The following is a 24,031-nucleotide window of genomic DNA, read 5'->3' on the forward strand; positions in this document are numbered from 1 at the left end:
GGTTCTAAGAATGGGGGAGTGAAAAAACAGTGAAGTGCTTCATACAATTGTATTTTTTGTTCTTAAGGAGAAAAAAATGTTTTCCCAGTTCATGAGCATTTTAGGCAATTCAATTAAACATTCATGTTATGACATTATAGACTGAAAGTGTGTGAATAATTCATCCAGGTTAAAGTCCATGTATCTAGTGCTAGATGTTTCAGTCCATAATGAATGAAATTTACACAAAATTTAACATCAACTGCAAAATAATTTAAAAGGGATGTAGATGTTATGACAGTTAGGTAGCTTCCCTTCAAATAGCCTTAAGTGCATTATGATTGAAATTGGAAGGTATGATCAAGAGAATGGTTTGTTTAATCATGTTATGTATGTCCTCTTTTCCTAGAATGCCCCTCAGGCAGTCTTCAGTCTTTCATTCCAAAGAAATATGGTGGGGTACACACACAAATCTCACTTAGCACATGTAACCCATAATTTCCACACTCTACATTCGACTTCATCTCTTTACTTAAACCTCACAGGCAAACATCCACTGTAGTGTTAATGTTCTCAATTTGATGTGTGATAGAATGCAGATGGAAAAGTGGTGGCGGTGTAGCTTTTTGCAGCACACCAGAGCTCCACACAAATTATTCTACACATTAAATTATTTCATCTATTTTGTATTATTATAAATAGTTCATGTTTCTTGTTATTATTACTGCTGTTCCAGCCACATTTTCCCTTTTCGCTAACTACAGCTATAATGGCTCCCGGGCCTCAGGACGCCAAGTTGAGCATGACGGGGGGAAGGAATTAGCGCCCCACAATACCTCGGACGTGCTTCCCACTAAGGTAAAGCCATTTTCCCCAACCACGCCTGCACCTCGATTATACACTTCCCCATCATTCTAGCTCAGCTGCTCAGATCAGGCCAACATCAGTTTATACTGACAATACATTCAACACAATGGGAATGGCACTTGTTTTCTGCTGTGTGGTTGGATCAGTGCCTACTGAGGGGGGATTGCTTTTTTTTTTTTTTTAACAGCCTGGAGTACCAGAATAACCTCTTTCAGCTTCCCAAAATGCTCATGGTTTGGTATATGGACAGAAGACACCTACTTACTGCATTATTCATATTTATAATACTGACTCTTTTGGCACCAGATTCTCATGATAAAAGGTTTTAGTGCCTTTGAGGTATGTTTTCTCGCAGTATGCTTTCAAGATGAGCTGGAAATAAATTTCCAAGTGTTTTTTTATTTGTTTAAAAAATTTGAGGGAAGAATGGCTGACATTTGCCTTGGCTTGTTCTCTGGCATTTAGTCTTTTTGAAGCACTTCCAGTTGGCGAGATGAGGCACTCCAACTATGCTTTGAGTACTTGAGAAGGGTGCAGAGATGACCAAAAGTAGGTGAGTAACCAATTAGTCCAGCAAACAACCACCCCAACTCAAATCCAACTCAAACTAATCCATACTCACAAAATCACAGACCCAAAAGAAAAAATCTCACACCACAACACTCCGAAAAAATTTCACTCTAAGAAAAGGGTCCATCTGTTTTCCTGCCAAATTTAGACTTCTGACTATTGTAGGGATTATGTTTTACTCTGTTCTCTCAGAGTAAGAATTGAGCATGATTTAATATGTTCATAAGTAAAAGTAACATCTTTCTCAGTTTAACCTAGGGACAGTGTTATGAATTTGTCAGATAAAACATTTAGTGAGTGTTTGTTAAAGGTAAGCCTATTCAGTCACTCCAAACATTACTTAAAACACATTCCTGTCTATAATTCACATTATTTCTCAAAATCACAAGTTTACTCATTCCTCTAATCTTCAAAAAGGCTTTAACCTCAAATCTCATTCAAATTTTAGAACTTAACACTCTTTACAATCATCCATATTGATTTTCAGTCTTTCTCACAACCTTCCAATGACCTAAAGCTTCATCTCTAATTTAGAGGTGCTTTTTGAAAAGTTGGACAGCAGAGCATTAGTTGTGTATAAACTATGATTGTAGGTCATCAAGAACTGAAATACTCAGTGATTCAGGGATGTTTGAGTATCATTGATATATTTTCTAGGTTTGAATGGGCAGCATTCATTGTGGTTTATGTAATTGTCAAAGCCAGAAGGATCTTAATCCTAACGTTTTTTATTTGCAAACTGGCTTTGTGCCATGATATTTGTATTCTCTTCTTGTGAAGTTCAATAAACGATGCTTAAATCATATTATGTGGTCTTGTTTTTTTTCTCATTCTTTTTCATGTTTAATTGATTTTATACAAACCTAAATGCATAATCAAAAATGTTTTAACAAACACAGGAACCTCCGTTTTTGCATGTGAGGGAAACCTTACATAGACAAAAGTTGCTTAACTCTTTCTGGTCCTATTTTTTAATTATGCTGAATGAACTCAATACTTGAACTTAACGCTGATCATTTTGTACCGTTCTTAAATCCCGCCCATATCCTTTTATGAAACGAAGTTGTGCCCAAATACTGCAGCAGTCAGTCACTCACATCGGGTCGCGTTACTTGTTGAGCTTGAGCACCAGCTGTCAGCTCATCCGCCGGTGGGAGCAGTTAACGCAGGAAGGGGTCTGTCTTCTCTCTCCAAACCCGCACGAGACTCTTGACTGTACGGCACGGGGCGTGTATGTTGAATTAAGAGGTAAATAATAAGGTTGTGTAGGTTGAGGGGATACCAAACACCCCACAGAAGACAGAAAAATGACAGCGATTGAAACGCAAGTGCAGTATAGTTCTTACACGATGACTACGACTGAGGAATACATGACCCAAGAGGATAGCTGGGATCGCGACCTGTTACTGGACCCGGCCTGGGAGAAGCAGCAGCGGAAGGTAAAACCTCGCGAGTGTTTTTTGTACTTACTACTTGCTTTTCTTTATAAAGGTTTACGCAAAGTGATTTTAAATATTAGCCTACAGCCAGAAAAAAAAGATGACATATAATTGTTCGTTTTAAATGGCTGAGTAAGCCTACCTTATGGAATGAAAAGCAGCATTAGGATGTCAAATCTGCAAGAATTTGACATTTTCAAGCGTCTAGTCTCCACGTCATAAACCGCTCAGCAACACGGACCAATCAGCTGCGACCTCGTAGACTCAAGCAGCGAACGTGGTTGAATAATTTTGTATCTATCTTTAATTTCAACACATAACCCATTTGGTTGGAATATATTTTTATTAAAATCATTAATGGGTTATATGTTATAGTGTTAGTATTACTGCAACTAATTAACTGCAGGCAGTCAGTGTTCAGAATGGACGTATCAACAATATACAAAATTAACCTAAATTACATTATGCAAAACTTCACCAAAGTGACAGTAACAGCTGAGCAGATGAGGCAACAGTATGTTACAGTACACAGTATATTCAGAATGGACGGAAGTGGTTAAAAAAAATTCAAAGCCACATAAATAGACCCTTCAACTAAAAATATGGGACCCATCCTGTCCCCCAACACATTAATCCAAGCAGTTTGTTCATCATCATCTGTTGATTCTATTTAAATGACTGATGGTACATGTGAGAGGTGTTTATTAATAAGCAAGGATTTAACATGATGAACTTGCAGATTTATTTGCATCCTGTTGAGGGCACAGACATTTTTCTTTCTCACAGAGGGCTCTAAGTGCTAGATTGAAACACACATTATAGCTTTGAGAGTTTCAGTTCGGTAGATCATCTAGGACCAAGTCTAAGAAACTGGCACTTTCCGTAAATAGGGTAAAAAAATATGCCCTAATGCTTAACCTTCAAAAATTTTGGTCATGAACCACACAGGATGTCAAACTAAATTGTATAGTTAGTTTTTTGTTTTGTTTTGTAATTTAATTCCTCCCAACAAAAACATGCATTAATGCCTTTAATGTTTTAAACAAAAAGAATCAGTTTTTAATTCCGATACATAGTTTGGCCAGACATATTAGACAATACACAAAAGAATCAGAGAAAACCACTCTCATTCTCATCAAAAAAAGAAAACCACTCTCATTCTCATCAAAAAAAACTGTCTATACACCTTTTATGTACGTTGTATTTCAGTTACACATAAAAAAACACTTCTCAGAAAAACAATTATATGTAACTTTTAATTTCACACACAAAAAAATGTAATTACCATATCATAAACATATTTGTAATTTTTTATGACATGTCTCACTGAATAAAACACAAAAGTTTTTGTATGGTACATATTGTTAAATGTTTTGTAATTTTTTAGTCAAAATGTGAAAAGATAAGCAAGGTAGCCTATGTGGCTGTTTCAATTACTGACAAAAATGTCATGCTGCATAATTCTCTTCAAAAATCACTCCTTTCATTTAAAAATAAAGAGTGTTTTTGCACCTGAATGTGAGGCGTTCTGTCCATGCAGAAGCATCATGCTGCATAATTCTCTTCAAAAAGCCTTCCTTGCATTTAAATATTACTGTGGTTTGTTATTACTTTAAGACTAGCTGCTTCAGTGAATTACTGTTGACTCCTTAACACCCTTGTGCTTTGGTTTCTTGGTCGCATGCCATTTATTAGTTCAATCCTGAGACTAGTTTATTAGAAGGAGAGACTGCATCTCTACAGTATTGTATTACTTAAGTTGTTTTCTAATGTCTGTTAACTAATGTGACAGATCCTGCAAGGGAAGCCAAGTGGACCACTGAGTTTTGAGAAGAGAAGCGAGTGATTCCAAAACATGCAGAATATTGTTGTTTAATTTTATTATAAATTTCTGTTATGTCACACCCCCACAACTCTAAGGGATCCTTTACTGCTCTTCATGCCTGTATAGTCATCAGTTTGAGCCATGTTGAATGTAGTCCAGGCCTCATCTAGTTACCTTCATCAGCTGCATTTACAGTATGAGGGATTTATGGAGACTGCATCCGTGCTTTCTCATAAAATATTGGACACTTACCTGCATTTTATTATTATTATTATTATATAAGATGAAAAAAATAATAGTGTGCGTGCTGAATAGTATGTCACCTAATTACACCTTTTTAAGAGCTCTGCGACTCACAAGTCAGAGGAAAACTTTTAATGTATTTTTTCATTCTAATTGCAAAACCTGAGGGATTCAGATAGGTGTGCACATTCTTTAGGCACACGCCGTAGGGGTGGAAATGGAGGGTGAAGAAAGTCATGAGTACGATCGAATGGCAGTTGCTATTCCAGAAGAGGTGTCCTTCTAGGGGAGCTTCTATAAACTACTTAATGAAAGCATGGGGGCTGGGGGGCTGCTAGTTTACTGTACGAGACAGGTCAGCCAGGTAAACTTATTTTAGGCTGGATTTGACTTTCATGGCCATGTAAATGAGAACAAAAAGAAAGTGGGACACATAATTGGTTGAAGGTCATAAGTTTCTGTTGGTCAATCCTGTTTATACCCAAGCAAATGGTTTTCTTTTTACATTAAAGGGATTTCACAGTGATGCCATATAAGAGCTATTTTTCACTAAACAAAATAACAATCAAAAAAAGACCTTTATTTTTTTTTTTTTTATCTCGGTGTGAAAAACAAATTAAAAATCTAAAGAACCTTTTGTGTAATGGAAATGTTCCATGGATGTTAAAGGTTCTTCATGAAACCATAGATGCCCATAAACAACCTTTATTTTTAAGAGCGAATGTGTCTTTATTGAGTCCATATTACTTATTATATTCTGAAAAATGATAAAATGTTGGAGAAAGGTGCTAAGGTGAATTTAAATAGCTTATATGGCTTTGTGTATCTGCTCATTTATTAAATGGTGAACTAGCAGCTAAATGATTGCATGCAAGTCAAATGCCTAGGTTATAGTTTACCTAAGTTTGCAGCTTTAAATAGCAGGCCTTCAAATGTTAAATATCAAGTTACCCAGAATCCTATGTTCAGCCCTTTCACCTGAATGTGCCACAACCTTTTATCTTTTATAGATGTGCTGGTTCATAGAATGACTTTGGACAGTGGATTTTGTTGCTTGTCGTTTCTGTGGTAGTAGTGTGAAATTGTGTGATATCCATCCATAGAACTGAAACACATCCACAGCCATCTAAAATATACTGAATATAGATGCAACAGATTTACAGTAAAATCTTATTTAAATTTGCATGGATGGTTTAAAGTATTTAAAGGCCTGTAATTTTATGGTGGTGTCAATAATCAGTTGTGTTATTAAGAAAACCATTAGTAGCTTCAGTAATTTCTTCCTGCTACTGTAAAAGAGGGTGCATGATCCAGTGGAATGTCCCTGTGGCTTTGCTGTAATCTGTAGAGCATAAATAATCTAGCAGCAGTTTTGAACAGCTAACAAGAGCGAGACTGTAAAGCAGAATTTTCCCTTGGGGGAAATTCTTTAATGGGTAAAATGTTTGCAATAATCTCTGTTGCTTTTGTTTGTTTTTTCTTTCTGTGCATATGTATGTCAATGTGTTTTTAAAAAGGAAAAAAGTTACTCACAATGGTGTGAGAAAAGACATTGATAGTAAATTTCACAAATACAAAGAAACGGCAAGTAACATTGAATTAAACATGAAATTTTGAAGTAGAAGGACTGAAATAGTATCTTCTAACATATTTACAACTTTGAAATTTTTTTATAGTCTATGACAGAACCAAGATGTGCGAATAAGTTTTGTTTATAAAATTATATTAAATTTTAAAATAATAAATAGATATTAAAACTAAATCTGATTTGTGCTCTGTGGCCCTTTAATTTATAAAAATGTACAGTGATATGTTGAATATATGATTAAAAAATAATAATAAATGTTATATAAATATGTCGATGTGTGAATTGTAAAGTCTTCACTTTAAACAAAGCCCTGTCATGATAGCAGCGGGACTGCATTCAGCTGACTCATCAATGCAAAGCTTTTGCACAGATGTATGTATGACAGGAATAGTTGAAGTGATGATGTAACTGGAGTGCCAATGGATCGCAAGGCTAAAATGAATCCTTGGTGACAGAGAGCATCTCTGCTGTAGTCATCACTATACAATATCTGACATTCGAACCAGAACCTCAGATCACAATTCAGTTGGAATCAACACAGTGTGCACTTTATATTTTTTCAGGCTATTTTTAATAATAGAATACTTAATTTTTTTAATTCATATGTTCTTTAAGTTGTACAAGACTGCTTAATAGATGTCTTTTTATTTTCCCTTTTTAAATTAATACTCTGATTTTAAGCATTTGAAATATACATTAATCAAATCTGACTAGTATTCACTGCCTCAGTTTATATATGAAAAATATGATCTGGCAAACTAAATATGTATAAACATTTAAACTGACTTAAAGAGTGTATACATCAATGCTAGAGCAATTAGCATGTGACAAAGTAATGAAAGCATCACCAACATGGCAAGCTATTTCTGTACAAGCAACCTGTTGCTCCCCTATTCACAATGTAGAGAGTTCAAGGACGTCCAAGAAAAAATGTTTCATATTCCTGTTGCACATACTTGGGTGGCCACTAAAACAACTGCCCTTTTCATTTCTTGAATCCATGTTATGTCATTCAGTCTACAATTTAAAATAACACCCATTGAAGTTTATTACTTTTGATTGTAATTGTATGTTTTATGAGGATGTTATATAAAATAAACAGCCCAATGTTGTGGAACATCGCATATTTTTCTAGCTGTAGTGTTTTGAGCGTCTGTTCCAGGAATGCTGTGCTTTCAGCTGTCTGCTGGTGTCTCATAGCCCCCCAATATAGCTTCCTTCTCTCCTTCTACTCCTCCTCCTCCCCATCTTCACCTCCCCCTCCCATGGGGCACAGGCTAATTTTGGTGATCTTTGGCAGAGGGGGGTGATTTGAAGGGTGGCCACCTGCTGCAAAAAGCTCTCCGCTTCCAGCCTTACATCAAATTACGTTGGGCCTTGGCATTCTTCAGTCACCTCACTCACTCTCTTTCCCCTTCTCTCTTACGTTGAGGCATGTACAGTCAACGCTGCTTATAGATCAAACTATGTGTAGATCAAGGACAGAAATTAACCTTTGCTCAAGACAAAAATGACACTCAAAAAAAAAAAAAAACTCGGATACTTTAAATTTGGGGGTAGATGCCCTTACAGTATTTTTATTTTATTTTATTATTAAAATGATTTATATAAAATTAGTATCAAATATAAAATTTGACATAATTAAAGTATTTCATGTAAAAGGACTACATCATCTGTATTACCAAATTACCACACACCTCCACAAACAAAAACAAAAATAAAACAAAATAAAAAAACTTGAAGATGTTCAGACTGTTTTGACGACTTAATTTATCCCATTTTTTCCCCTCAGACCTTCACTGCCTGGTGCAACTCTCACCTGCGCAAGGCAGGGACACAGATTGAGAACATTGAGGAAGACTTCAGGAATGGACTCAAACTCATGCTGCTGCTGGAGGTTATCTCAGGTAAGCGTCTCACTGGATCTGTCGATGTGACTTGTGCTCAGCGTCTCATATCAGTGTTCTGTTCATGTGTTAGCATTCACCAACTTAAGTTTTGTGGAACAGTATATGGACTTTAAAGAAATATATTTTTAATGGGAGTTTGTAAGATTGTCCTGTATCAAAATAATGTGGCCATTATTATTCTACACTTCCCCCATTAAAAGTCTCACATGAAGCAAAGGAATATTTCTATACATGTCCTTATGGTATGATTTTGTTTGTCTGTGTGTGTTATATCAGGTGAGAGACTCCCTAAACCAGACAAAGGCAAAATGCGTTTCCACAAGATCGCCAACGTAAACAAGGCCCTGGATTTTATCAGCAGCAAAGGAGTGAAACTGGTCTCCATTGGTGCTGAAGGTGAGGCTTAACAAACCTCTTCTGCTTCAGTTTCTCTAATATCAGCACCTTTAGCCTCTCTATTCCTGTCACTTTCCATAATCTACTCTTCTGTCAAGTGAGTGAAACTTTTTTTTTTTTTCTGGTTGTTCTGACTTGCAGAGATCGTGGATGGTAATGTGAAAATGACCCTCGGTATGATCTGGACCATCATCCTGCGCTTTGCAATCCAGGACATTTCAGTGGAGGGTGAGCGAATCCAAACATCTGACACATTAGCACCTCTGCAGAGTTGTGTTTGTTTAAAGGTCCACTAATTTCTGGTTCGTCACACTGTTTGGTGTGAAAGCTGACATGAACTTTTATTGACACCTAGTGGCGAAGATGAAGCATCAAAGAAAAGCAAGTGCCATTGTAGAAGCCATTTATATTTAGTTATTAGTATTTGGCTTAGTATTAGTAAATTTACACCTGCTCCCAGCCACACAGAAATGGTGCTTAAAACATCAGAACATTTTCTTATTTTAGTCATAGGCCTATATAACACTATAGTTACCATAATAATATATAATAAAAAAATTAAGTAGTTAAATGCGAAAAAAAAATTGATAGCAAAATTAAGCAAGGTTTTTTTTTTTCATTCTGCAATTGATTTTTGTTCATTTAGTTGTTTTGTTTAATTTTATTTTAAAGAAATAATAGACATGTTCAAAGAGATTAATTTATTTTGGTACAGTACACTGACAGGAATGAAATGAAATGAAACTGAAATGAATTTAATCAGTCCTTTTAACTAAGCCTATATGCCTGTATTTCATAGGCAAATGTTATTTTGGCTTCAAATAAAAATAATGATATTGGTTAAAAAATAAAATAAAATAAAATAATAATAAGGAAAATTGCCCTGGGATTCAGAAGCAATCACGTAGTGCTCAGACAAATTTTGTTTTAGAATGTCATAGATCACATGCTTTTGGCTCCAATACAGTCCTTTAACGTGAACTGTGTTTTTTTGACACAAGATTTGGAGCTTTGGTGTCAAATGTAATATCACTAAAAATGTCTTTGATAAAATAATTGAAAACAGCCACATAGTTTTCTTTTTTATTATAGATTACTATTATTCTGAGCACCAGTAGTAAGGCTATTTGTTTGCAAGCTTAATATTTTTATACCAGTTATTCTATTTAGTTGTAATTCATGGGTGGTAATTATGCTAATTATGAATATGAATACAAGTGTGCCCTATTTACAAATGTGCACACCTTTAAATAACAAATCTGAGGTTTATGGAGCATTTGTGAATCTAAAGTTCCATTTTACAAGCACGTTTACTAATATATTTATGAAAGTTTCATGAATAAGGGCAATTGAGCATATCTTTAAATTAAAGGGTAAGGTCAAGTCAACATCATATTTTGTGTAGTCAGTGAAAATGATCTACTGACCTGTTCCTCACAGAGACCTCTGCTAAGGAGGGCCTGCTGATGGTGTCAGAGGAAGACTGCCCCCTACAGGAATGTCAACGTGCAACTTCCACATCAGGTGATTTCTGCTTCACTCCTGTTGAGAGAACAGCATCTTGGCTTAATTTCACAATCTCTTATTCTGTTTAACCGTTTACGGCTCTTGTCCGAAATTTAATGCGCACATGTGTACATTATCTCTCTTTAAAACCCATCCTTTGCATTACCCATCATGCTTCACATGCTTCTAAACTCTGCCATAGAGCCTCTGCACAACACTCATCGTTTTGTTAACCATTTCCAAATTTCTTTTCTTGTTCTTTCTCTCTTGTGGTTCTTTCTTTGCTTGTGGTCTGTGTCTTAGTTGGAAGGATGGCTTGGCTCTCTGTGCCCTCATCCACAGACACAGACCTGACCTCATCGACTACTCCAAACTGCGCAAGGTGCCATCGCATTCTTTCTCATAATGCATCTCTGCCTTCTTTTTGTTCATTTGCTATCTGTCCATTCATCTCCTAAGTCATATAAAAACTCACCTTTTCCCTTACACTATACCTGTCATCATAGAACTGTTGGTAACTAACTTTGTCTCTGGCTGTGAATGGACTTTTTATTGCTTCTAGAAAAAAAGAGCAGAATATTTTACATTAAAAAGGTAACACCTTTATTTAATTTCTTTAGTGGTTAAGTGTGAAAAAGTCTCATTTGGTTTGTTTTATTTACCTGATGTTATTGCCACCTCACTAACAAAAAGCCAGTTGTTTATTGGTTATGGGAATACCATGTTTTTTTTTTTTGAACATATATTATGGCAATACCATGGTTTTAATATGATGGCAATTGTTTAAGTATTTTAGAGTACCATGTAAATACCATGGTACATGAAAATGAGAATCACCATTTTTTACCATCTGCCACAGTACTTTTTTGTAAAGGTTTTTAATTTAATTTATCTTAAATGTTCTTAGACCTGAATTCATTTTTTGCTTGTTTAATTATGTTACTAATGTTCTGCAGTGTATAAAATAGCATGAGTCACATTCAAACATGGTGATTATGTGTATGACTATGAGAAAAATGTTTCCATGATGAGTAGTATATGGTTGACTGTCATTTCTAGCAACTTTCAATTGTGTCTGTGGAAAAATGTTTCTTAACTTAATTTACTAATTTTTCATTGAGTGTCTTCCGGGCTATGTTTGCCCTTGCAGGATGACCCTATTGGCAACCTCAACACTGCTTTTGAGGTAGCAGAGAAATAAATTTACAACAATAAAAAAATAGATTCATATAATGAATAATTTTTGTATAATCAAAATACATATCAAACACCACAAAACCTAAAATAAAATGGTTTCATTAATTGCTTAATGTTTATCTCTATATCAGACATTGTGAACACTCCGAAACCCGATGAGAAGGCCATCATGACCTATGTGTCATGTTTCTACCATGCTTTCGCTGGTGCAGAGCAGGTAAGGGAGTTCTTCTGGTGATTAACATCTGTATAGGAAGGAGAGTTGCTCCTTTTAGAATGTAATTGCCCACCTTGTTTCCCCTTTGTAATCAGTCACACTGTCCTCCAGGCTGAGACAGCAGCTAACAGGATCTGCAAAGTGCTGGCCGTCAACCAGGAAAATGAGAAGCTGATGGAAGAATACGAGAAACTGGCCAGCGAGGTGAGAATACTCAAATTCTCCATTAGATGAATGCCGTTTTGTTCATTTGTGAAGGAATCAGTCTTCGTTTTCCCCGTGGTTTTCACCTTAGCTTCTGGAGTGGATCCGAAAGACCATCCCCTGGCTGGAGAACCGCGTGGCCGAGCAGACCATGCATGCCATGCAGCAGAAGCTAGAGGATTTCAGGGATTATCGTCGTGTGCATAAGCCACCCAAGGTTCAGGAGAAGTGTCAGCTAGAGATCAACTTTAACACCTTACAGACAAAGCTGAGGCTCAGCAACAGGCCTGCCTTCATGCCCTCTGAAGGCAAAATGGTTTCGGTATGTAATGCTCCTTTTCTCTTAACGCTTGTATACAGGGTAAACTACCTTGGCTTTTGAGTATCCCACAGACAAAGTTGAAAGTAAGTCCTCCCCCGCTACAGGACATTGCCAATGCCTGGAAGGGTCTGGAGCAAGTAGAGAAGGGTTACGAGGAGTGGCTGCTCACAGAAATCCGTCGTCTGGAGAGACTGGACCACCTGGCAGAGAAGTTTAAACAGAAGTCTACCCTGCACGAATCATGGACCACAGGTATTAATCACAACCTCTCTGATCTTACAGTCAGCCATTTTCACTCTACTCTGAGAACTGACATATTCCTTCTCATTGTGTTTTGTATTGCTCAACACAGGAAAGGAGGAGCTGCTGTCTCAGAAAGACTACGAGTCCGCCTCTCTAATGGAGATCCGTGCTCTGATGAGGAAACACGAGGCCTTTGAGAGTGACCTGGCTGCTCACCAGGACAGAGTGGAGCAGATTGCTGCCATTGCACAGGAGCTCAAGTAAGACAGATACACCTCAGCTCACTTGAAATACGAAGAGTACTTTCTTATAGTGTTTACAGTAGGTAATTATAGTGATTATAAAGATGTGCTGCTCTTTAGTGAACTGGACTATTATGATGCTGCTACAATCAATGCCCGATGCCAGGGTATCTGTGACCAGTGGGACAACCTGGGAACCCTGACCCAGAAAAGGAGAGAATCACTGGAGGTACATGTATATGATAAAATCTTAATTGTTAAGATACAGCTGTCCTCCTCAACTGTCTAAATCAACACTTGATTTGAGAATGCTGTCAAACTAATTCCACTTCCAGAAACATTAAGACTATTTTGCACATTTAGCCAATGAAGAAGAGTATGAATAAAATATACAATTTACAGTAGATAAAGGATGTGGGCTCGCTGTAATCTTTGTCTTTCTTTGCCATAGCGTGTGGAGAAGCTTTGGGAGACAATTGACCAGTTGTACCTGGAGTTCGCCAAGCGGGCAGCACCCTTCAACAACTGGATGGATGGAGCTATGGAAGATCTGCAGGACATGTTCATTGTGCACAGTATTGAGGAGATTCAGGTGAAAGACAAACACTGAATGCTTGAAGGAGTGCTTATCTTCTTCAATGACTTTGCAAACCGGCTTTAGTATCTTATCAGTCTGTTATGGGAGAAGGACGTTGGTGTTGTTCTTCTGTAATAGACTCCTTTTTTTGTACCATCTCTCAATTGTTTACTTACGCATCATGTCTTAACATTATTTTGTTCTTTCCTGCTTTTGTCAACCTCAGAGTTTGATCACAGCCCATGATCAATTCAAGGCAACCCTGCCAGAAGCTGACAAGGAACGCATGGCCATCATGGGCATTCATAACGAGATCCTGAAGATAGCTCAGACATACGGGATCAAGGTAGTGGGCGAGAATCCCTACACTGTCCTTTCTCCTCAGGATATTAGCAACAAATGGGAAGCTGTAAGTACTTTACAATCTTTATTTTACCATTTCAGCTTGATCAGCAAGAACAATGGCTCAATGCACTGAGAATTTTGAGCTAGGAGAAGTCCTTTCAGCTTCTTCACTGAGGAATGTTGCTTCCTTCCTAACAACAGGTGAAGCAACTAGTCCCAATGCGTGACCAGATGTTGCAGGAGGAAGTAGCCAGGCAGCAGTCCAACGAGAGGCTGAGACGCCAGTTTGGTGCTCAGGCCAATATCATTGGACCCTGGATTCAGACCAAGATGGAGGTGTTTCACCAAACTCCACTCACAGTAGCTACATGTCACATAGAATTAAAAAAAATAAAACTGAAATGATCTTCCTCTTGTTCAACAGGAGATCAGCCACGTGTCAATTGATATTGCCGGTTCTCTAGAAGAACAGATGAGCAATCTGAAAACATATGAACAGAACATCATTAATTACAAATCCAATATTGACAAACTGGAAGGAGACCACCAGCTCAGCCAGGAGGGTCTTATCTTTGACAACAAGCACACCAACTACACTATGGAGGTATTAACAACCAGCTATTTTCAATTCATTCTGAAATGTATTTTCTCTTTGAAGTTTCAAGTGGCAGTAAGGTAAAGTGTCTTATGCAATTAAACTTCCAAGTCCCTTTAATCTCACCATAAAGGCATGATTCCTATTTTCCAATTTTGTCTGTTTTAGCACGTGCGTGTTGGATGGGAGCAGCTCCTCACCACTATCGCCCGCACGATCAACGAGGTTGAGAACCAGATCCTGACCCGTGACGCCAAGGGCATCAGCCAAGAGCAGCTCAACGAGTTCAGAGCCTCCTTCAACCACTTTGACCGGGTTAGCATACATAGTCTTTGGTTTAATTTCCTTTCTTTAAATAAGCAAAGTTATGCAACTTTATCCAAACTGTAGAATAAGCACATTCTTTTTTTGTATTTGCAGAAGAGGAATGGCATGATGGATCCTGATGACTTCCGTGCTTGCCTGATTTCTATGGGTTATGATCTGGTGATTGCTTATTGTTTTTACAATAATCCAGAAACACAAGGACACAAAATCAACTTTCTTTTACATGAACTCTTTTCCTTTTCCATAATTTTTTTAGGGTGAAGTTGAATTTGCACGCATTATGACTCTGGTGGACCCCAACAACACAGGAGTTGTCACCTTCCAGGCATTTATTGACTTCATGACCAGGGAGACAGCCGAGACAGACACTGCTGAACAGGTCATGGCCTCCTTTAAGATCCTGGCTTCTGACAAGGTAATTACAAACTAATAGAACCACTAAAAGAACCTATGTATGTTTTTGGAGAATCTGCTAAACACGCCTCTTGTTGTCTAAGCACTCATTTTTTTCTACTGTGTTCTGCAGATGTACATTACAGTGGAAGAGCTGAGGAGGGAGCTGCCCCCAGAACAAGCCGAATACTGTATCAGCCGCATGACCAAGTACATTGGTGGTGATGCTCCCCCAGGCGCCCTTGATTATATCTCCTTCTCCAGTGCCCTGTATGGAGAGAGCGACTTGTAGAGCCCTACCTGACACGTACACCACCCACAACACCCCCTACACCCTTCCCCAAAATTCATAAAACCCTTAAATATCTAACTCAAAGAACAATGTCAGATGTAATGGACGGCTTTGCTGCAGTGATTTAGTCCTGTACGTCACCAGTTGATATCCCGTGACACCCATCAGTTGCTGTCTGACCTTGTTAGTGGTCCATCCCTTATGTTGTGAAAAGTTGTCTCACAAGACAGTAGGGATTGAAGAGTTCAAAACCTAACACAATGTCATTCTTCACAATGGCACTGTTAATAAGAGAAATAAACAAAAATAAATTACCCTAAAAAATATCATATCTTGTGTATTTTGTTGTTTAATCTAAGCATATATATATATAATGTATATATATAAATATATGTATGTATATATATATATATATATATATGTGTGTGGTGTATGTGTGTGTGTGTGTGTGTGTGTGTGTGTGTGTATCTGAACTTCATGAAAACATCACTATTAAGTGCTTAGAATGTATTTCATCTGTCTAGAGAGCTAAAGCTAGTCAACCATTTGCCATTACACATATAAGTCTTTATTCTTTATTTATTTATAAGGACAACACTCATTAATCAACATTTCTGTAATTGTGCCAGTGTTAGCCTGTCAGCTAATTTTCAACTGCAGTCCTTTGGCAAGATGTTTCAAAACCCTTTAAAATATCAAGAACAATAAACAAAAAGCATCGTGACAACCGTACTAACACTATAACAACAATCAACATTTTCACACAATCAGCCATGCAAGCACACAAAGCGACAACACACAACCTTCAATAGGTATATGCAAGCATGCTGGAAAAAATTAACCATACATAAAAAAAATACCAGACCAGAAAATTAGTAGAACATTAATAAAATAATCAAAACATACCCAAAACATACATTTAGCCACCTGACAGTGACCAAAGCTCATGGAACATGTTAATAAGCAGATAAATAAAAAATGATCACATGTCTGTTTTTTAAAAGCCAGGTTTTAAGTCTTAGTCTAAAGGAATGATATATGGTACAGTTTCTTAATTCAGTTGGAGGTGTATTCCACAACTGAAAAGCTCTTACAGAAAAGCATGAATGGCTAAAGGAAGTGGACCTGAAAACCTAAATTTTCTGCACAGTATTATATCTGAGTAGATTTGGTATAGTTTTTAAGGATAAAGTGGAATCGATAATACCAAATATTTGACATGAGAGACTACCTGAATGATCTGGAGCTTTTGTGATCACATTTACAATCTAAAACATCAGACAAACATACAAACTGTCTTTTGTTAAATTTTCCCAACCAGATGTGAATCATATTTCATTTAAAATATCTGCAGTAATTTAGGTAAAGTATTGTTCTTTTTTTTAATGGACATAAATACTTTATATCTGCCTGTACATTGTACAGCATACACCCTGGAGAGACCCCCTTCGATAGGCTTTCCCATTGTTCACGACCAGAAGTCCTTTAGCTTGAGAGCAAGTTGTTTTGTATTACCTATTTTTATAATCAGTTTGTAATAAGAAAAAGAATAATCATAATCCTGTATTATATATGATTTGTGCTGTTTGTAGGAGTGTTTTCTGCCCTAAAATTTGCACAATATTATATTTTAGTTATTTGAATGCAATACTTTTTTTTTTTTTTTTTTTTTTGCCGTATGAGAAATAAAGTGGAATCTGAGGATAAATACCAAAGATATTTTATATATGAGCTGAAAGCAGAGGGCCCTGAATGATCTCTCCAGACACATAAATCTTGTGATCACAGTCAGTTACAGAGTGCATCTTTGTGAAAAACATACAAACTGTCTTCTTTACATTAAGAACCAGATGTGAATCATAAAGCCATTTACATTTATCATTATTGCACTAAGTTTAGAAGCTGCTAGTTCTTTGGTTTTAGCATGGACATAAATTACGGTAAAATATACACCACACCAGACCCCCTTCGATCAACAGATTTTCCAAACCGAACCAAAGCCCTCACTCAAGACCCCCTACTAACAACAGACCACAAATCAACAAAACGCTGTCACTCATGACTTCTTATTTATTCTTGACCAGAAGTCAAGAATAAATTCACCTTGGTGACCACATAATTGTTTTGTATTACCTATTTTTATTAGCCATTTCACACAATTCAGAAAACATAAATGTGCAGGAACTATAGGCCTGTTTTTATAAAATTATGAATGAAATGTGCATTATTTGGAAGAAAATATAAAAGTATGATGAAAAAACCAAAATCGAGGTGTGACTGACTTTAGCCCACTAATTCCATTAGAGTATTGCTCTATACCTCCTCGAATTGCTCTGTTTTTTTTTTTTAAACTGCTCGTGCCGTATGATGAAAAAATGCTGCCAGGTTCGCCTGTGCCAAAAACTGCTACTGTTACAGAGGGTAAATCATTTATATATAAGCTGAAAAGCAGAGGCCCCAGGATGGATCCCTGAGGCACACCTGTTTCATTGAACATAAAGGGTAGAGTTTCACTACCCAACCAAACACACTGAACTCTACCTGTAAGATAAGAATTCATCTAGCACATTGGGGGAAAAATTTAAATTAACTAATTTATAAATGAGTATTTGATGATCGACAGTATCGAATGCCTTCTTTAAATCCAAGAATATGGCCTCAACAACACCTCCTTTCTCCATTTTTAACTTGATATTTTTTGAAAATGCAAAAACAATTTGCTGTCTCAGTAGAGTGGTCAAATGGCGACTCGAAATCCTCCGATTGCATTTGGTGCTGTGTGTAAAGGCTACTATTAAGGCATTCCGTAAGGCTAGCTATGAGTAAACAACAAACCAACAACACAACACAAGTCATCACAAAAAAAATAAAAAAAATCACAATAAACCTAAAACAAACAACAACAACAACACATTCCACAAGGCATCAGCAAATCTATTCTGTTTCTGACTAGGGTTTCTGCAATTACCCACAGAGAACAACAACAACAACAACAACAACATTTCTCAATACTCTTTCACAAATAAAAAAATTACCCATACAAAATATGAAATAAATAGATACACCGATAATCTCTATAGGGCTTCATAAAATGAAGGTGCAAGAAAAAAAATAATAATAAAAAAAACAGCACATGACTTTAATATAAAACGATTGATGCAATTTTGATGTAAAAAAATAATAAAATTGTTAAAAAAGATAAATGCAGAATGGAAAAAAAAAAAAGTATAAAACATGGTAAAAATGCTTTATTTGCCCTTAAAAAAAAAAAAAAAATACCATTTTTTTTTATATCAATTTTATTTTCAAAAAGTTCAGAGAAATTTAGTTTTACACTGTAAAAAAAAAAAAAAAAAATCCCCAATTTACTGCTGACTGTAATATTCGAGAATGGAGAGGTGATTCCATATAAAACACAAGTACCAATGTAAAGACTACAACCACCTTCAGAGAGTGTCATTCTGATTCAACAATGCCGTGGCCTTCAGTGGTCCCAACACATCGTCATACTGCACTAATGGAAAGTGATTTTCAGTATTTACACCAATCTGTAGCTATACATATGTATCTGTGAAAAAATCTATCTTATTTTCAGTTCTTTATCGGAACAAATAAATTAATAGTTTTCAATAAAATAGTCTACACTGTATTACAATTAACTTGTAGTTTTGAAAACAAATATTCACGGTAATTTATCTCATCTTATTTCATAGTTCAGGCAAACATGGGGGAGGGAATCCCAAACGTAAGTGAAACAGATCAAACATTTGTCACCAAAAAGTATCCAATGCGAACAGAAGAACTTGGTGAGTATGACAGTCCTTAATCTGTATTTTTATACATTTCCTAAAACATTACAATTTTATATTTGTCCTACATTTCCTAAAATAAATAAATAACTAAATAAATAAAAAAAAATAAATAAATAACTAAATAAATAAAAATTAAAAATAAATAAAATAAATCTGTTAGTCTTAATCATTGATTTCATATTGATATGGATGCCCTCTCTTCGTTCTTTATGTATTTGGAGTGGAGAAAAATATTTCTTTAAGCTTCCTTAGTGTCACAGAGGGACCATGAAAAATATTTCTTTAAGCTTCAGACCTGAGAGCTTGCAGTTCCTGTTTGACGACATGACTGGTACGGTATCTGTACTGTCACCCAAAAGTGACATTTCTGTAATTATTTAATAAAAAATTATTGTTTAAAGTACATCCATGTGACATCTGTGGAACACAGAAGAGAAATTTTTGAAGCATGCTCAATTTGCAGTAACACTATTGTTCAGAAAAATCTGTTTCACAAACTACCTGACCTCTTGTAATAATTCTTTATAATTTACTCAGTGTTAATTGCTGTTTTTATTATTAACTCTTTATACCTGGTTCCTTACACAGACGAGAGCACCAGTCCGATTGTGTGGGAACTTGAAAATCAATGCGAGTGCAATTTTCCCTGGTTGACAAGATTAATTCTTGAGCCAGTTTACCAAATCGAACTCAATAAAGTTAAAAGAAAAAATTTCTCCCACAAGAAGAAGAATCAACATGTAATGGCTAAAGAGTTGAATCCACAATCTGACATCAATCTTCTCTGCTCTTTGTAGCATCCTTCTTCAAAAGGTCCACACATCCCTTTCTGAGTTACATCTAAACAGCGGCTCACTGCTTCAAAGACGGAGTAATTCATTTACTCACAAACCTGGGTATGTCCTGACTGTCCATGAGACCGCTGTGAAGAGACAGGGCAAAACAGCATATTGGAATGGAATACAGGAATATTATGAATTTGATGTAGCTCTTATAATACACACTTCATCCTAAATATAACCCCACAGCAAAACAGCATATTGGAATGGAATACAGGAATATTATGAATTTGATGTAGCTCTTATACATGTGGAAAAAGCTGTTGAGATGACTTTTAATTTACGGTGAGGAGCACAGATCTTCAACATGTGATGTTACTTTAGTAAGAATATGAAAGAAGAAGAAGAAGAAATTAAATAACTAATTAAATAACATCATGTGTATTTCTCTTCAGACCAATCTGCATCCCATGCACTAGAGAAACCAATGGAGCTCTGAAACTTTCAGAAAGTGAAGGGACTTGCAGGAAAATGGTAAGGTCCCTGTCAGACATGCTGTATACATATCAGAACCATATCAGAATTATGAAGCATAAACTATATTAAACATGTTATTGCTTGTATACAATGAAACTTCCCAAAGATAAAATGTCATACTTTTTTCTCCTTTCATTTGTTACAGAGGAAATACTATTGAACAATGAGCTTGTGGAAGCTGCTTTCAAATCTGATATGGATATATATGGATATATATATATATGGATATATATATATATATATATATATATATATATATATATATATATCAGATGTGAAAGCATTGGAAAGATTAGAAATTAGAAAAATCATTATATATTTTCAAAGCTTGATCGTGATTTTTTTTATATTTCCATATATATATATATGGAAATATAAAAAAAATCACGATCAAGCTTTGAAAATATATAATGATTTTTCTAATTTCTAATCTTTCCAATCTGTGTAGTTTGAAGAGCTTAATTTAAGTTGATTTATTAATGCAGAAGCTTTCTATCCATTTCAGACCTCCTTTATAGTGTTATGAAGTAAAATGTTCTTGAATTCAGGCATTCTCAAATTTTGTCAACATTTAGAATTACATTAACATATAAATCAGCTAAAAGCAACAAAACCTTACCTTTTCATTGGGCCTTTTACAGTGTCATGAATTTCTGCACAACCATTTGTTAACACTTGAATTATCGCTTTGGTATTCAACATTAAATAGGTGCAATATTCATCTGAAAACATTATGTGAATCTCTTATGGATTAAAAAAAAACATATTTCAGTCATCAAAAAGCTAAAAACACTTCTTGGTGTACTTTTTCTTTAGCGGGATGCTTGTGTTGAAGATGCAAAAAAAGCAAAAGGAATCAACGTGAAAAATGCCAGGGAAGTAGTTACAGACAATTTTCTGTGCAGTGGTGGTAATGAACCAAAAACAGATGATGTTGCCTGCAAAGGTATGTATTGATTTTTGATGGCAGCTTGTATATGGTTCTAATCTACTGTATTTACTGATAACATTTTATTAATTAGAGATCTAAAATTGATTTATACAATTCTTATATATTTTCTTGTGTTGCGTGTTATTCTGTAACAGGTGATTCAGGTGGGGCCACTTATGTGAATAAAAAAGGTCGAGTGATTCAGGTGAGATTTCTGTTTCCTTTTGAAAACAGTTTTGATGATGTGGGCAGTAAAATCTCATGTACAATGTGTTACATATTACAGGGTGAAATTAAAGACTGATTTGAGGAGAAGCTGTTTTGGATGGGGATTTGATCTCAGTTGTTGATTTTTGATAGGTTGGTGTCGTAAGCTGGGGAGTGAAGGATGTCTGCAGGGAAAAAAGGAGCTTCATTTCGGATGCAGACTCCAGAGATTACCATTCAAATCTTTTCAGTGAAGAGATACGCTCATTCCTTAAAGAACACCTAGAAAATGACCGCATAGGACAACCTTCTTGTGAATGCTTTAGCAGACTGAAACTGCAGTATTATAAAACACTGATTTATTTTCTGATGAATATATTCAACTTTAATTCAAATAGCTGGTCTTTGATAAAAATAATAAAGCTGTTAAACATTTATTATCAACGGCCTTTCATGTTTTACTCATTCAATGTTATGTTTTTGTTATGTCTATGTTGGAGCAGGACAGTCTGTACTGTGTATTCAACCACTGCCAGGCAGGGGCGTTTCATTATTGTTGCAATTTCAAAACTTATTTCCATCGGTCTTGAGAATGATAATAGCAAGTTATAAAAGCCTAACTGTATGTCACTAAACCTGCTGTTTTAGGGCTGAAGTATAATGGAGAGAATATGAAGATTACATCATACATGAAAAATGAGAGCTAATTCATCAAACAAAAAACAACCACAATCAAACAAAAATTAAATCCAAACACACATATATAGGCTGGATTTCCCAAAGTACATAAGACATAAATTGAAAACACAAACTAAGAAAACATTAAACAATACTTAAAACACAACACATAAACATCCTTAAACAGTACGTGAAACTGCGCACATAAATTGTCTTGATGAAACTCGATTTTTCTGCTTTGTTCGCAGCTCCTGTAAAGTATGTTTCTAAGCAGTAAGCAAGCTGATTGTTACAGTGAAATATAATTATAGAAGATAAAATGGAATGACATTAAATAGAATGGGTTTGTGTGAGAAGAATAAGAACAAAATAAAACCTGTTACACAAGTACCTGTTACCCATTACAAAATTAGCACTGTTACCATATTTTTATTTTTTTTTTGGTAAATTAATTTGGTAAATGCTACAATTTTCTGCATATTGTTTATGGTTGCAACAAAGGTTTCATCATGGTTTTGGTGGTTCACTGTTTATTTCTCAATGCAACAATTTAAAAAACTGAATTAAACACTGCAGTTTATTTCTGGAACAGCAACAAAAAGGACTGTATAAAAATAACAAAGACAATATTAATGTCACATTATGGACTTGTGTTTCCTGCATTTTCTGTTCTCTTGTTTATTTTTGTTTCCATCAGGATACATGATTTCCATGGAGACTACAATGCTGGCTGTTCTGACTCAGTCCGTAAGTACGTTTACACATGTAAAGGATTTGCCACTGATTATTCAAACACGAGTTTTAAGCAGTGTAGTGTAGCGCTTGTTTGTTGTTTCTCTGATCACAAATGGAGACATGATTTTATGTATACGTGGAACGAATGCAACGCAACATGTAAAAAGACAATATACTATAAATCATTATAACCTTTAATTATGTCACCACTGGATGCCACAAATGCCTCATTTGTAATGTTTTTTACCTCGCTTTTCAGACCGAACACACTTGACATAGTATGGTGAGGGGCAAAACATTTCCGTCACATACTTGAGGCATTTGGCCAATCACTACGCACTGGATAGCTAGCCAATAAGAGCACACCTCGCTTTTCAGACCGATGAGCTTTGTAATGGACATTTCTGAAATTGATCAATACAGGTCCTTCTCAAAAAATTAGCATATGTTGATAAAAGTTCATTATTTTCCATAATGTGATGATAAAAATTAAACTTTCATATATTTTAGATTCATTGCACCCAACTGAAATATTTCAGGTCTTTTATTGTTTTTAATACTGATGATTTTGGCCATACAGCTCATGAAAACCCCAAAATTCCTGTCTCAAAAAATTAGCATATCATGAAAAGGTTCTCTAAACGAGCTATTAACCTAATCATCTGAATCAACTAATTAACTCTAAACACCTGCAAAAGATTCCTGAGGCTTTTAAAAACTCCCAGCCTGGTTCATTACTCAAAACCGCAATCATGGGTAAGACTGCCGACCTGACTGCTGTCCAGAAGGCCATCATTGACACCATCAAGCGAGAGGGTAAGACACAGAAAGAAATTTTCTGAACGAATAGGCTGTTCCCAGAGTGCTGTAAGTCAAGGCACCTCAGTGGGGAGTCTGTGGGAAGGAAAAAGTGTGGCAAAAAACGCTGCACAACGAGAAGAGGTGACCGGACCCTGAGGAAGATTGTGGAGAAGGACCGATTCCCAGACCTTGGGGGGGACCTGCGGAAGCAGTGGACTGAGTCTGGAGTAGAAACATCCAGAGCCACCGTGCACAGGCGTGTGCAGGAAAATGG

The 24,031-nt window shown here is 36.0% G+C and overlaps 1 protein-coding gene and 3 long non-coding RNA genes across 4 annotated transcripts; all 4 read left to right on the plus strand.

Moving 5' to 3' along the window:
- Nucleotides 1-22: 22 nt before the first annotated feature.
- Nucleotides 23-1,094, plus strand: LOC109059161. The gene is made up of 2 exons (XR_002012544.2): nucleotides 23-837; nucleotides 1,034-1,094. It is a non-coding gene; the product is annotated as an uncharacterized LOC109059161 (long non-coding RNA).
- A 1,417-nt stretch (nucleotides 1,095-2,511) lies between these two features.
- Nucleotides 2,512-15,518, plus strand: actn3a (actinin alpha 3a). Its single transcript, XM_042710951.1, is given in 23 exon segments — nucleotides 2,512-2,855; nucleotides 8,304-8,418; nucleotides 8,698-8,817; nucleotides 8,959-9,045; nucleotides 10,258-10,282; nucleotides 10,284-10,325; nucleotides 10,327-10,341; nucleotides 10,627-10,705; nucleotides 11,474-11,521; nucleotides 11,618-11,737; nucleotides 11,849-11,941; nucleotides 12,033-12,263; nucleotides 12,368-12,515; nucleotides 12,616-12,766; nucleotides 12,869-12,977; nucleotides 13,200-13,340; nucleotides 13,552-13,734; nucleotides 13,872-14,006; nucleotides 14,095-14,274; nucleotides 14,434-14,580; nucleotides 14,686-14,751; nucleotides 14,849-15,007; nucleotides 15,119-15,518. Coding segments are annotated over 23 exon segments (2,685 nt in total). The 5' UTR covers nucleotides 2,512-2,723; the 3' UTR covers nucleotides 15,278-15,518.
- Nucleotides 15,519-20,083: 4,565 nt separating this feature from the next.
- On the plus strand, nucleotides 20,084-20,394 carry LOC109052432. The gene is made up of 2 exons (XR_002011525.2): nucleotides 20,084-20,213; nucleotides 20,324-20,394. It is a non-coding gene; the product is annotated as an uncharacterized LOC109052432 (long non-coding RNA).
- Nucleotides 20,395-21,215: 821 nt separating this feature from the next.
- Nucleotides 21,216-21,735, plus strand: LOC109052434. The gene is made up of 3 exons (XR_006153027.1): nucleotides 21,216-21,351; nucleotides 21,492-21,541; nucleotides 21,697-21,735. It is a non-coding gene; the product is annotated as an uncharacterized LOC109052434 (long non-coding RNA).
- Nucleotides 21,736-24,031: the final 2,296 nt, after the last annotated feature.

The sequence above is a fragment of the Cyprinus carpio genome, chromosome A21 (assembly GCF_018340385.1).
Source record: "Cyprinus carpio isolate SPL01 chromosome A21, ASM1834038v1, whole genome shotgun sequence".
NCBI classification, from domain to species: domain Eukaryota; kingdom Metazoa; phylum Chordata; class Actinopteri; order Cypriniformes; family Cyprinidae; genus Cyprinus; species Cyprinus carpio.